Source organism: Fragaria vesca, linkage group LG2, assembly GCF_000184155.1.
Source record: "Fragaria vesca subsp. vesca linkage group LG2, FraVesHawaii_1.0, whole genome shotgun sequence".
Lineage (NCBI taxonomy): Eukaryota > Viridiplantae > Streptophyta > Magnoliopsida > Rosales > Rosaceae > Fragaria > Fragaria vesca.
The window spans coordinates 28,627,368-28,639,585 of NC_020492.1; the positions used below are offsets into that span (position 1 = coordinate 28,627,368).

A 12,218-nucleotide genomic window follows, 5' to 3' on the forward strand; every position below is an offset into this window, starting at 1 on the left:
ACTGTTACCATATCTGGATAAGTCCAATGCTCCCACCCACCAAACCATGAATATATATTTGAATTTCTTCCTTAACATCAACTTATTTATCTTAGTAACATCAACTTATGTATATCCAATCTGATAAATCAACTCTAGAAGAAAGAGATGCTGATGGTTTGTTAGTAGTTCCTTGAAAATTTATCAATCAACATTGTGAATTTAATCAAATGTACATTAAGTGCGGTTATTGAGATCTATAAATTTGCTCACTAGACCTCACTCTATTATGAATTATTAAATGACATATATATCCTCATACACAATGACTATTAAGAACAATAATTATACAAAAGAAAATATTATATTTATTCTCTCTATACTTTCCAGTTCAATAATAATATTGATCATGTGATGTAAAATTTTGTATTATCATACATGTTGAACGCATATACTTGCAAGGTGCATAAATATTTTTGTAAAACCCAATATATATATATATATATCTATTGATTATAGAAATATAGATTTATTAAAATAATTTATTATGAGGTATAAAATAGAGATCAAATTATTTAAAATAAAAAAACAAGAGAAAAAATAACACATACAAAAGAGGAAAAACAAAAGTTAAAAAGAATATATAGAATAGTTCATGATAAAACATTTCTTGCATAAAAAAAATAATCAAAAAATAAAGATAGGGATAATGAATGTTCAAAAACGAAAAGGTAAAAAAAAAAGAAAAAAGAATGAGAGGTCTATTGAGTGAATAAGAGGTAAAGTAAATAATTAATTAAAATATATGTCAATAAATAACTAAGGTTGTGTTTGGAATTTGAAATGAGATCTAGTGAGAAAATGCTTATATTGAAAAGTAAAAGGGAGGTGTAGAGAGAATGAGAGGTATATTGAGCAAATTTGGAGGTCCCAATAGCCGCATTCATGTACATTTTACAAATCCTTTTTACAAATTCATATACATGACCATACTCTGTTAATTAGCTTTAGCAAGAATATGTTTCGAAGCTAGTTCAACGATTTATCTTCAAAGAATGATGTTAGTGAATCATCTATTTATACATCTCCTGCATCAGAGTGATTCCACCATATGTAGCAAACTTAATCTATTAGGGTAAGATGCATATAGGAACGATTCACTACTAAACATTATTCTTCAAAATGTCATCGACAAAAACATTATTCTTCATAATTAGCAAGAAAATTGTGCAAAATATTACAAGTAGAGACTTAGCACATGGTCCAAAACATTACTAAACTGCATGGCATGGTCCAAAAAATTCCGTTTTAGGTTATCCCATTTACAGATTTGCATGACACAAGTCTACGATAATAACGTCAGGCAAGTAGTATAGTCCTCCCCTGGTATTAAATCTCTTAAATCTAAACCACATGGTTCTAAGTGTTGAACACAAAATCAGCTGCTGGTTTTCATTTTTGTTTTTTTTTATTACCTCTTCGATTTAGGAATTACTTTACTTTGAGCACCAAATTTTTCATTTACTTCAAAAACTAAAAATAAATTAGATTTTATATCGATCATAACATATATTTCTTGCTTTTTCTATTTCTTGTTTCACAAGTTTATCAATGAATTTTAAATTATCGATAAGGTTCTCATTCGACGTATTAAAAAGGAATAAGGGAAACACTTGTGAATTCGTGCATATCAATTAAGAAGATAACAAAAATAACGCACACACATAAATATTATCTATCAACAATCAGATATAAATGTATATACATTAACTGAAAATAATTATTTCGATCTAAAATGAAATAGTGAGCATACTCAAAGCTCAAATAGACAAGCTAAATGAAACTCCTTCCAAACAAAATGAGACAATGAAATGAATTTCTAATTATACGCTTACTTGCTACATGTAGCAAAATTGTTATCATTGCACAAAAGACGATGATCCTGCATTGTTAAGGAGAACCCTAACTAGAATTCTTAACCCCTAAATGAGTCCAAAGAACAGGAAAAGGATAAGCATACCTCGAAGTACGAGAATCTTATCCATCAACACTAAGATCCACGCCCACAATATAATAGGGGCCAGGTGACCCATTGCCACATCATAAAACCACTTCATATTAATAATGTGACCTTATAAATACAGATAGAGACCCCCCAGTCACCATTCCCTGCACTATTTCTTGCAAAACAAAAAAAGGAAAAGTAGTAAGCAAAAGATCAAAGAAGAAAACAGAGCATATCTTCAACTGCTAGCTATTTTGTTCATCTTCTTCTCAAAAAAAATGTTGGCCATTTTCCACAAGGCTTTTGCTCACCCACCGGAGGAGCTCAACAGCCCTGCTTCTCACCATGGTTCCAAGAAGCCTAAGCTGCCAGAAGAAACCCTCGAGGAGTTTCTCTCCCACCATCCTCACAACAACTTCTCAATGGGGTTTGGAGATGCTGCCGTTCTTGCTTATGTCAAACCAGACCAACCCTATTCCCTAAAACAGAGGTACTCATCAACTCAATCATTTCCTTGCTTTCATTTATATTCCAGATCTCAAGTAATTTGATTTTCACTTCAGGCTGTTCTGTGGTTTCGATGATATATACTGTCTGTTTCTGGGGAGCTTGAACAATCTGTGTATGCTGAATAAGCAGTATGGTCTGACAAAGAATACCAATGAGGCCATGTTTGTGATTGAAGCTTATCGGACCCTCCGAGACAGGGGTCCGTACCCGGCTGACCAAGTTGTTAAGGATCTCGATGGAAGCTTTGCCTTTGTTGTCTATGACAGCAAGGTTGGCAGTGTCTTCACTGCACTGGTAAGAAACTGGCATCATCCAGTTGCTTCATTCTAGAGTTATTTCAACTTGTTCTTTAGAGCACCGAATTAAGTTATCCCCAACTTATGTTTACCGAACAAAGCACAGAAATATTATGTTTACCGACAACTTAAATTTATATCTTGGAAACTAGGATTTAGGATGAAAAATTCACCATATAATATCTATTAGTTATCTAATATCTAAGATTGCCGGTCTAAGATCTTGCCAAACTTACTATTAGTTACAATAGAACAACATATCATGACAAATATAGTATATGAAGAAACAACATATTAGATTAGGTGATCACCAAAATGCACAACCATTCAAAGCACTAAATTGGGTTCCAAATATGGAGATTACAAGCTTCAAAAATCTTGTGTTTTTGACTGCAGGGTTCTGATGGGGGAGTACAATTGTATTGGGGTATTGCAGCTGATGGTTCTGTGGTGATTTCTGATGAATTACATGTCATAAAAGAAGGATGTGCTAAATCATATGCTCCGTTCCCAAAAGGTATCCTAAATAAGTTAATAACTTTGCTCAAGTGTAGCTAGTGATTAAATCATATCAAAGGCTAATGGGTGTGATCATATTGCTGTTGCAGGTTGCTTCTTTCATAGTGAGGGAGGATTGATGAGCTTTGAGCATCCGATGAATAAGATGAAGGCAATGCCCAGAATTGATAGTGAAGGTGCCATGTGTGGAGCTAACTTCAACGTGGACAAATTCACTAGGATCAACAGTATTCCACGAGTCGGCAGCGAAGCAAACTGGAGTGCTGAGTGGACATCACACTAAGACGACAAGTGACATTGTGCCTACAGCGTGTCACTGTGACACCGCCTGAACTAATTACTTGCCTGAACTTTTCTCTTAGTCCGTTCTGCTTAATTTTCAGTTTGTAACATTTGGACAAGTATAAATAATGAAATGATTTTCAACATCCGAATGTTACATGGTTGTGCGTTTTATACTCGTTTCTTTTTTTCGGTAATGGTTTTATACTCATCTAAAATGTGCACAAAACAATTCAGCAAATCTAGTATTTATATATGTTGTTTTAAAACTATCAAGAGAAACAACCAATTCACCCCCAAACAAAAAAAAGAACGCAAACCAATGGCAAATGCCTCCTAGAGTGCAGCAAAGCAAACACCCAACCCCATCCATCTTTGCAAAGTAGAAGGACCCATTTAACATTTCAGTATTCATCCTAGTATTCTCACTAGACAAAGCAATTTTAAAAAGTATAGCAAATGAAAAGCAAATAATAAAATCAATCTTGCATATATAAGCTTAATCCAAGGATATAGATAATATTCGAAACAGCATAGGCAGTAAATGAAAATCTGCCATTTCAATACGCATACAACAGGACGTACATCGTAAGTCTGTTTTCTTATAGAAGAATAGGAGATTAACATTTCATTCCTTCCACAGATCAGCAAACTCATCCTGCTCCAGTGGATTTTCAAGCTCATGCATCTTTCTCCTTGTCTTTGCTTTGACTTTCTTAACAAAAGTCCCAGCCTTCTTCTTTTTCTGCATTGATCGAATCTGGAAGCAGAGAAAATATTGCATCAATAGAAGTGAACTACTGAAATAGAGTGCGAACAAAAAAGTCAATAAAAACAATTTTTCTTGAAACTATGTCCTTAAAATAAGATCTCATGCTATATTGGCTTCCTGAATTGTAACACACCAGTTAATATGATTCTCAATTTTAAGATTGATAATCATTTGCAGATACAAACCATCTCTTATTAGCTCTTAGTCATCACCTATACTTGAAAACTGAACTATTAGATAACAGAACCAGGACTCAAACTATAGAAGGGAAGATATTTTGACCTGATTTGGTGAAATGTAAAATGGATTCTCATATAGTGTTGGGCCTCCAAAGCTGCCAGCAAATATCTTGATTGGATTCAAACAAAATCGAGGACCAACCTACATACAACGCATCTGAGTTACATTGTCACCAAAGACACCCTGACAACAAGCATAATTTAGAAAAGTGTAGCAATACAAACCTCGATCAAAGTCATTTTATCCAGCCCCCCTCGAGCTATTTTATCTGATTCATTATGAGGAACCGATATCTGCAATTTAAGATGGCAAACAGGTCAAGGCTAATGGTGGTGCTATTGTGAGCAACAATTTAGTTAAAAGATAACAATAACTACATTAGGATAGTCACAAGCATAATGTGGTATTAGGCAAAGTCCAGAAATTAATCAAAAATCTGCACTACCACACTGTTTGCAACCATAAATGTCTGACATGTATAATCTCTTTCAGACTCTGATCTATTATTGACATGCCTTTTTGAAAACCAGGTGCATTCACGTATAATTTTAAAGACATGTCATAATTTCATTAGGATACACGTGCCATCACCAGTCAAACTTTGGGTTCATTGGTCAACCAACAAAAACATTGTAGTGCCACTATCTGCTAAATTATCCTAGTGTTACATTCAATCCTTTCTTCTTAAATTGGTAACTTAGCATTTCAAACTATTTCAGATTGCTACTGGATAACAGTTACGTAGCTAACAATGCAGGAAGAAACCAATTTTGATAAATGACTTTCTGAACTGAAAGATAATAGTTCATACCCACTCTTCATATACTCACAAATTGAGTTCTTATTGATAAAACATCTAAAGTGGAGAATAACAATATTTTCGTGTTGCAAACATGTAGAAAGATGTCACACATAAAAGGCATTAAATCTAGACAGCAACACTGGCACACAACTATCAAAAGCCTTCAAAATCAATACTGAATGTAACAGTAGAATTCAAACGACAATCAAAAGCCTTACCTGATAGTTTCGGAACCATATGTGGTCATCAACGATAGAGAAAACAAAGACATGATCATGATAGGGCTTAGATTTCCTGTGCTCCTTCGGGGTGCCAAATATCTAAGAAACAATAATAACAGAATGTATAAGATCGACCATGACACATCTCAAAAATATCCTAAGCATGATACAAAATTATCATTACCAAGCAGTACAATCAAGATAAGGTTCACTGTTATACCTGCGTAATCATCTCTTTCAAAAGTTTCCAGTGAGGATCCTTATCAAAATTGGATGAAAAAGTTAATAAAGGACGCGACCCTTTTAGATGATTTCCAGTAAGCTTCAACTCCTCCATTGTGTGCACTGAAAATGCACAAAACAATTTCATTTATCAGAAAATTTCCAAGAAAAGCATCTAACCTGAGATAAGTCAATCTTTCAGAAAATATATACACAATGCAAAAAAAGAAATATTACCAGCATTCACTAGGAATTTCACAGAAGGTCCACTGGGAGATTTCGCCATCCACATATAAAGATCCTTTCCTTTCCTACACTGTAATTCAGAGAACCCCAATAAAAATACAAACATTGATAACTCAACATAACCAATAATCTTGTTATTCCAACAACCTATCAGTTCAACAGCTAAAGGGTCAACCTAACATTGAGCAAGTATCGAATAACAAGCACTCACAAGTTCCCCAGAAGTAAATAACATCAATTTACCTCGAAAAACAGACAGGAAGAGCAACTCTTGAGCTCAACCAGCTCATTAAGGGTAGCACCTTTGCTGGACTTAGACTCGACCTTGTTGTCCTTCTTACAATGAGGCAACAGGTCCACCACATTCAACATCAAATGTCGATACCTACAAATTTTCAACCACAAGAACATAATTAGACATCACCAATTATACACATATATGCAATTCAAACGCCTAAATACATCATTTATCAAAAGAACACATCTATAAAACATGAGGCCATTCTCACCTGTAATTAATCCGGCGGGAACAAGTAACCAAGACCTTCTCTTTGTTCCTGAAGACAGGTGAGGACTCAGTGGGTGTGGCTTGATCATCGTTCTTCTTGTCCTTCCAACCCAGAAGGGTTCGTTTGGGTCTCTCAGGAGCGACCACCTCCTTCTTCTGCGGCGCAGCCTCTGTCTCGCTGTGCTTTCTCTTCTTCGCCATTACTCACTTTGCTTCTGTTGGAAACCAAAGACCTCAGTTTGATCACAGAACCAGTTATATAGCAAACATTTTTGGGAATCGAAAACCTAGTTAGGGTTTTGGGGGAACGAAGTACTGACCTGAGAGAGAGTAGGGGCTTTGTCGTGGGAAGAAGGCGCGAGTGATAACTGAGGGTTTAGGGTTTACAATAGATGAGTTTCAATTCTTCTTTTGACCCGGCCCGTTCATTATTTGGCCACTTTCCTTATTTAGGTCATTTGACTTACCTACTTTTAAATGGTCTTCTCAATGTTCTCAAAGATGAACAAAAATGCCACTTTCACGGGATGTTGCGAAAGTTCATGGAACACCGGAATCGTTATGATATCCTATGCAGAAGACTAGAAGGAGTTCCGTTATGAATCTCTTAGAAAACGTTGCGATAGATTCATAACATTGTCCTTTTAATTTTAAGTGGAATGGATGTCCCTCTTGGTCTTGTTTTGTAGTTCATGTTTGTTTTTACATCTTTCGAAGAAAAAAACAATATACTATGAAAGACACGAACTATGTTATCCATGCAATTTTACAAGGGTGCTCAACCGCATACCAAACATTGATAAATGATAGAGTTAGTTCATTGATGGAGAACCTTGCTTTCTCACATCGTAAACCTAACTGTCTCTGTTGAAACACAATGCAGGTCAATGGACCAAATGCACCAAGCTTCAAGCAGTTGCCACAAAAATAACACCACCTACTTCCTGATCGCATACCTCCAACCATACCTTTAGTGATATGAAATTCAACCGGCAAGTAGAATGAATTAAAGCAGAAAATCATAAACTCCCAGTGCTGCCACTTTCCTTGAATCCTTGCGTAAGCCAATTCTGTTTTATTGCCTGCAAGTACCATAACCATATTTGAATTGCCTTGTCACAATGTCAAGTAGCATATAGAGAAGTTGATATGCCCTACCACTACGAACAGAATGTAAGCAATGATGAATTATGTCCAAGACAGCCAACAATGAGACATACATACATATTAGATGTGAAGAGACTGATGTCTACAAATAGCAAGATTTTGCAGAACCCAATTGTTTGCTCTCATTTGAGAGGTCTACAAAAACAGATAAAGTTGGTCATTTGACATATACAAAACTCAAACATTTCCACATTGACTGGTAACTACTTAGTATAGATGCTAAAATATTAAACACATGAAACCCAAAAATGCCCAGGAGAAATCTCTTCAACTAGGACTAACTATAAAAAGGACTAACTATAGGAACCCTTTACTGCACATTGTAGTGAAATTTCATTATCTTAATCCTCAAAGTGCATACATGGAGTATGTACTACCTATAAGCCTATAAGTCTATAAGATGATGCATTCTGTAATATAACTTTGATTCAACTGGCAAGTGGGGAAGGCATCATGTTAAGCCTCAGACCTTGGAAAATTGCACTACCTAAGAAGAAGATCCGATGCCTTACTCACTACTTCCTCAACAATAGGATAAAGAAAAAACAAATACTAAAGTGAAAACTAGATAAAAAGTCATTCTTAGTACTCTTGCTTCAACTGTCATATATGTATTGCTGTAGCAGGTTCTCTATAATACACTGAATTGAACAAACCTGAAATTCAAGAACTATCCTAATACAAAGACCAACCCAAGAGAAGACTTCCGAACTCCAACATCCCCAAAAGAAAGCACCTGAACCAAAATATCTAACATCACTCTGACAGATAACAAAATGCAAATATGAAAGAAGAAAAAAAAACAAAAAACCAATAAATGAATAGAAGAGAACTTTCATCACAAACTAATAAATAACATATGGAGACATATGAAAAAAAAAAAAAAAGAACCAGAAAATTAAGAAAAAACAAAAAATAAATATATGACCACCTTTAGACCAAACAACTTCTGAACAGCTTAATTAATATACTTGTATCATAGATTTCCCAGTAAAGTGAGATTTTGAGACAAGTATAAGACTTTACCCAATCACAGTTGTGTCTATCATTTACCAGAGACATTACTGTTCAAAAATCACAGGCAGACCAACATTAACAAGAACATAGCAAAGTGAGTGCTTTTGTCCTAAAAACCATACCTTATCAGCACTTCAGCAGTACAGAAAACAAGGTAATTTAAACAAGAAACCTATCTTGTCTCGAACCCTGGAACATAATAAATCAACCGTATTGGATACCATGCTATTACAACCAAGAAAACAAATCTTAAATACAAAAACGAGAATTCAACGTCAAAAGATGTGGTATATGTGCTAATGAATCAGACACAATGTTGACCCATAGCACTAAGTTAGTGAAACTTACCATAGTCCGTAAACATTAAATAGAAACCCAAAACTCACACAATAAAAAGCAAGCATCTGACTAATGTGCATAATCATGCAGACCAACTTTAGAGACAAGAAAGCTGACCACTGGATTTGGGGCAAAAAATACCTATTGAGTTTTTGGTTTGCTTTACTTCTCCGCGTCTGTTAATCCCGTTGAACCTAGAATACTATAATAATCAGTACAATGTAATCCACAAATTCTTTGAAACAATTACACAGCTTCAGTTGTTGACGAGTTTAACTTGCTGAGAAATGGTAATTCAAGCGGATACAGTTCTCTTGTCAGAGAAGATCCTATCAGGCATTTTATTAGTAAGTGGGCTGCTCTTGTTATTGGCATTAGCAGCCTTCCGTGGGACGTTCCTCTGCATGATCCTGATTGGAATTCCACCCAAATCAAAGTCTTCCTTCAAAGACCTTTTTAAGAACCTAACCTCTGTATCTGGGAGCTGTTTCTTCCCACTTACAAAGGCAACAAAAGTGGGTGGTCGTGCTTTCACTTGTGTAAAGTACTTAACTTTGGGTTGAGCAGACTGATCTTTCCAAGAATGCCTGCTCATAACCTTGCGCAACCAACGATTCAGACGAGCTGTGGATAACCTTGTACACCATTTTTCATATGTATCAATAACCTGGTGCATGACAGCTGCCTGACCCCTTCCCTCTAATGCTGATATGAAGACAACTGGTATTCCAGTAACCTGGGGTATAACTGTCTGAATTTCTTGAGGTACAGCTTCCATAACCTTGTCACAAATTTCTTGTTCTTTCAATAGATCCATCTTGTTCACAATCACCACTAGACCACGCCCTTCTTCAATAGCCTGTCTAGCTATAACTACTTCATCATGCTTCAAACTTCTTCTGGCCTTTGAGATCTCTTCGGCATCCAGGACCAGAGCAACTACATGAGCTCTCATGAGACTCTTTCTTGACTGCACGATGCTCAAGGATGATGGTCCTTTCTCCATCTTTGTTCTCTGCAACCAGCCTGCAGTGTCAACCAGGTATATAGTTCTTCCTTGAAATTCAAACTCGGCTCTAATTGAATCTCTTGTCAGACCAGCTTCGGGACCTACCAGCACACGTTCTTCTTGTAACAATGTATTCAGCAAGGTTGACTTCCCAACATTGGGTTTCCCTACAATTGCTAACTGTAAGGGCAGCTTACTATCCTCAACCTCACAGGAGCTGTCGTCACTGAAATTGCCCTCATCAGTGTTTTGCTCATTGTTTAAGACATTCAGCATATAATCCTCAAGCATAGGCTTTAGACTCCCATAAAGGTCTTGCATACCAAGTCCAGTTTCAGCTGAAATGGCAATAGGGTCACCCCATCCCAGCTTATAAGCTTCAGCAGCAGCCGCAGCAAGTGACCCACTACCATCAAAAAGAGATTCCGACTTATTCATGGCAACTACAATATTGATTCCGGGTGCATTCTTACGCAACCACCTTCCAACCTCCAGATCGAGTGGGTGTAGTCCAGCTCTCACATCTATAAGGAAAACCGCAAACTGAGACCTTGCCAAAATACTCGCAGTCATCCCTGCTGTTCTGTCAAGAATAGAACCTGAAGAAGCTGCTGTTTCTAAGCCAGCCGAGTCCAATACTCTGAATCGTAGATCACCCAATTTAGCAATGCCATCTCTGAAGTCCCGAGTAACGTGATCATCTGGTGTGTTGTATACAAGGGCCTCCCGCCTGCAGATCAAACGATTGAACAAAGCTGACTTGCCCACATTTGGGCGCCCAACAAGAATTACAGTTGGTAGAAGATTCTTTTTTACTTTGGTGAAATCTATAGGCTTTTCATACCTGACTCTAGCTTTCGTTGTTGCCACATTACCATCAGAATCAACATCGGACCCCTCCAAATAAGCACTTGCATCGTTGCAAGAATCAGTACCAGAAGGTTCAACATCATGTAGCGTGCAAAATTCCCTTGCAGCCTGAAGGATACAAGGGTGCAAGACTGAGATTGACCTGCCATGAATCCAACTCAAAGACAGTATTCCAATACGACAGAACAAGGAAGTGGTGAAAAACGATCGAATGCTAGTCAAATCTCCATGTCTCCGTATGCAGAACTGGGGGACGACGCTACTGGAACTCTTAAGTGAATTATGAAGAAGACCATAGCCAAACTTCCTCTTCTGAGCTGAAAGTGAGCGAATCCACAAAGAAGACATACCAAATGGTTATGTCTGTATACCTGAGTCTTTGGTAAGTGCTGCAGTTCAGGAAAAGTACTCAAGTCTGCGGAAGAGGGTAAAGACTGGAGCTCTCTAATGCACTCATTGACATAGGCAAAACATATCAAATACTCAATTCTTATATCAGCTATCGTGCTTGTTTGATTTTTCTGTAGACTGCAAAAAACCGGTGACGGATAACTGACAACCGAAGCGGAGTGTTAACTCGACTAGATTCTGTGCAACTGTGCAAGGTTATCACAGCAAAACCCTATGGATTCTCAGCACTTCAGTTCCTGTAAAATTGAACTCTTAACAAATGCACCAAATTCCAGAGACAAATCATAAAATTATGAACTTTGATCATTTAGGTTCACTTTTATAGTCCTGGTACGAACCCAATCTCAGAATCACAAAATGACATAGCCAATTCAAAGTAGCAACGAAAATTCCAATCAATAAGCAAACGCAACAAATTGTTCAGAAAAAAGCATAAACGAAAACTCCACACTGCTCTCCTCAGATATAAATCAAATACATAACAAGGTCCAAACTTCATTACCTCTCAATCAAAAGGCGCTAGCTTTCTTATCTGGGTTGCTTCATATCTCTGTGAAGAACATCAAAATCGAATTAGCCTCAACTAATGGCGGCAGTGTTTCCAAACTGGAAACCTACGAAACTAAAGAGAGCAGAAAGAACCTGAAAATTCTTCCCTCCACAGGGTGAAGAATCACCAGCTGACGTGGCGCCATGAGAGCCACATATATCCAGTCAAAAATTATGTTTGACTAACCCCTTATCTTCCGTGATCGTTAGGACCCCTTATCTTCCGTGATCGTTAGGTTGCGGAAGAAAAATAA

The 12,218-nt window shown here is 36.8% G+C and overlaps 3 protein-coding genes across 3 annotated transcripts; 1 reads left to right on the forward strand and 2 right to left on the reverse strand.

Annotated features, from left to right (window-relative positions):
* Positions 1-2,153: 2,153 nt before the first annotated feature.
* On the forward strand, positions 2,154-3,742 carry LOC101304064 (stem-specific protein TSJT1-like). Its single transcript, XM_004291611.1, has 4 exons — positions 2,154-2,474; positions 2,548-2,788; positions 3,187-3,307; positions 3,399-3,742. The coding sequence occupies exons 1-4, from the start codon at positions 2,263-2,265 to the stop codon at positions 3,590-3,592; spliced, it is 768 nt and encodes a 255-aa protein (XP_004291659.1). The 5' UTR covers positions 2,154-2,262; the 3' UTR covers positions 3,593-3,742.
* Positions 3,743-4,037: 295 nt separating this feature from the next.
* Positions 4,038-6,971, reverse strand: LOC101304354 (ribosome biogenesis protein BRX1 homolog). The gene is made up of 9 exons (XM_004291612.1): positions 6,923-6,971; positions 6,604-6,817; positions 6,338-6,479; positions 6,086-6,164; positions 5,847-5,971; positions 5,624-5,725; positions 4,828-4,896; positions 4,646-4,744; positions 4,038-4,351 (listed from the first exon to the last, which is right to left on the reverse strand). Exons 2-9 carry the CDS (start codon positions 6,801-6,803, stop codon positions 4,220-4,222), a joined length of 948 nt encoding a protein of 315 aa, XP_004291660.1. The 5' UTR covers positions 6,804-6,817; positions 6,923-6,971; the 3' UTR covers positions 4,038-4,219.
* A 2,346-nt stretch (positions 6,972-9,317) lies between these two features.
* LOC101304646 (GTPase Der-like) lies at positions 9,318-12,000 on the reverse strand. Its single transcript, XM_004291613.1, has 2 exons — positions 11,918-12,000; positions 9,318-11,651 (listed from the first exon to the last, which is right to left on the reverse strand). Exon 2 carries the CDS (start codon positions 11,350-11,352, stop codon positions 9,421-9,423), a length of 1,932 nt encoding a protein of 643 aa, XP_004291661.1. The 5' UTR covers positions 11,353-11,651; positions 11,918-12,000; the 3' UTR covers positions 9,318-9,420.
* Between the last annotated feature and the right edge of the window lie 218 nt (positions 12,001-12,218).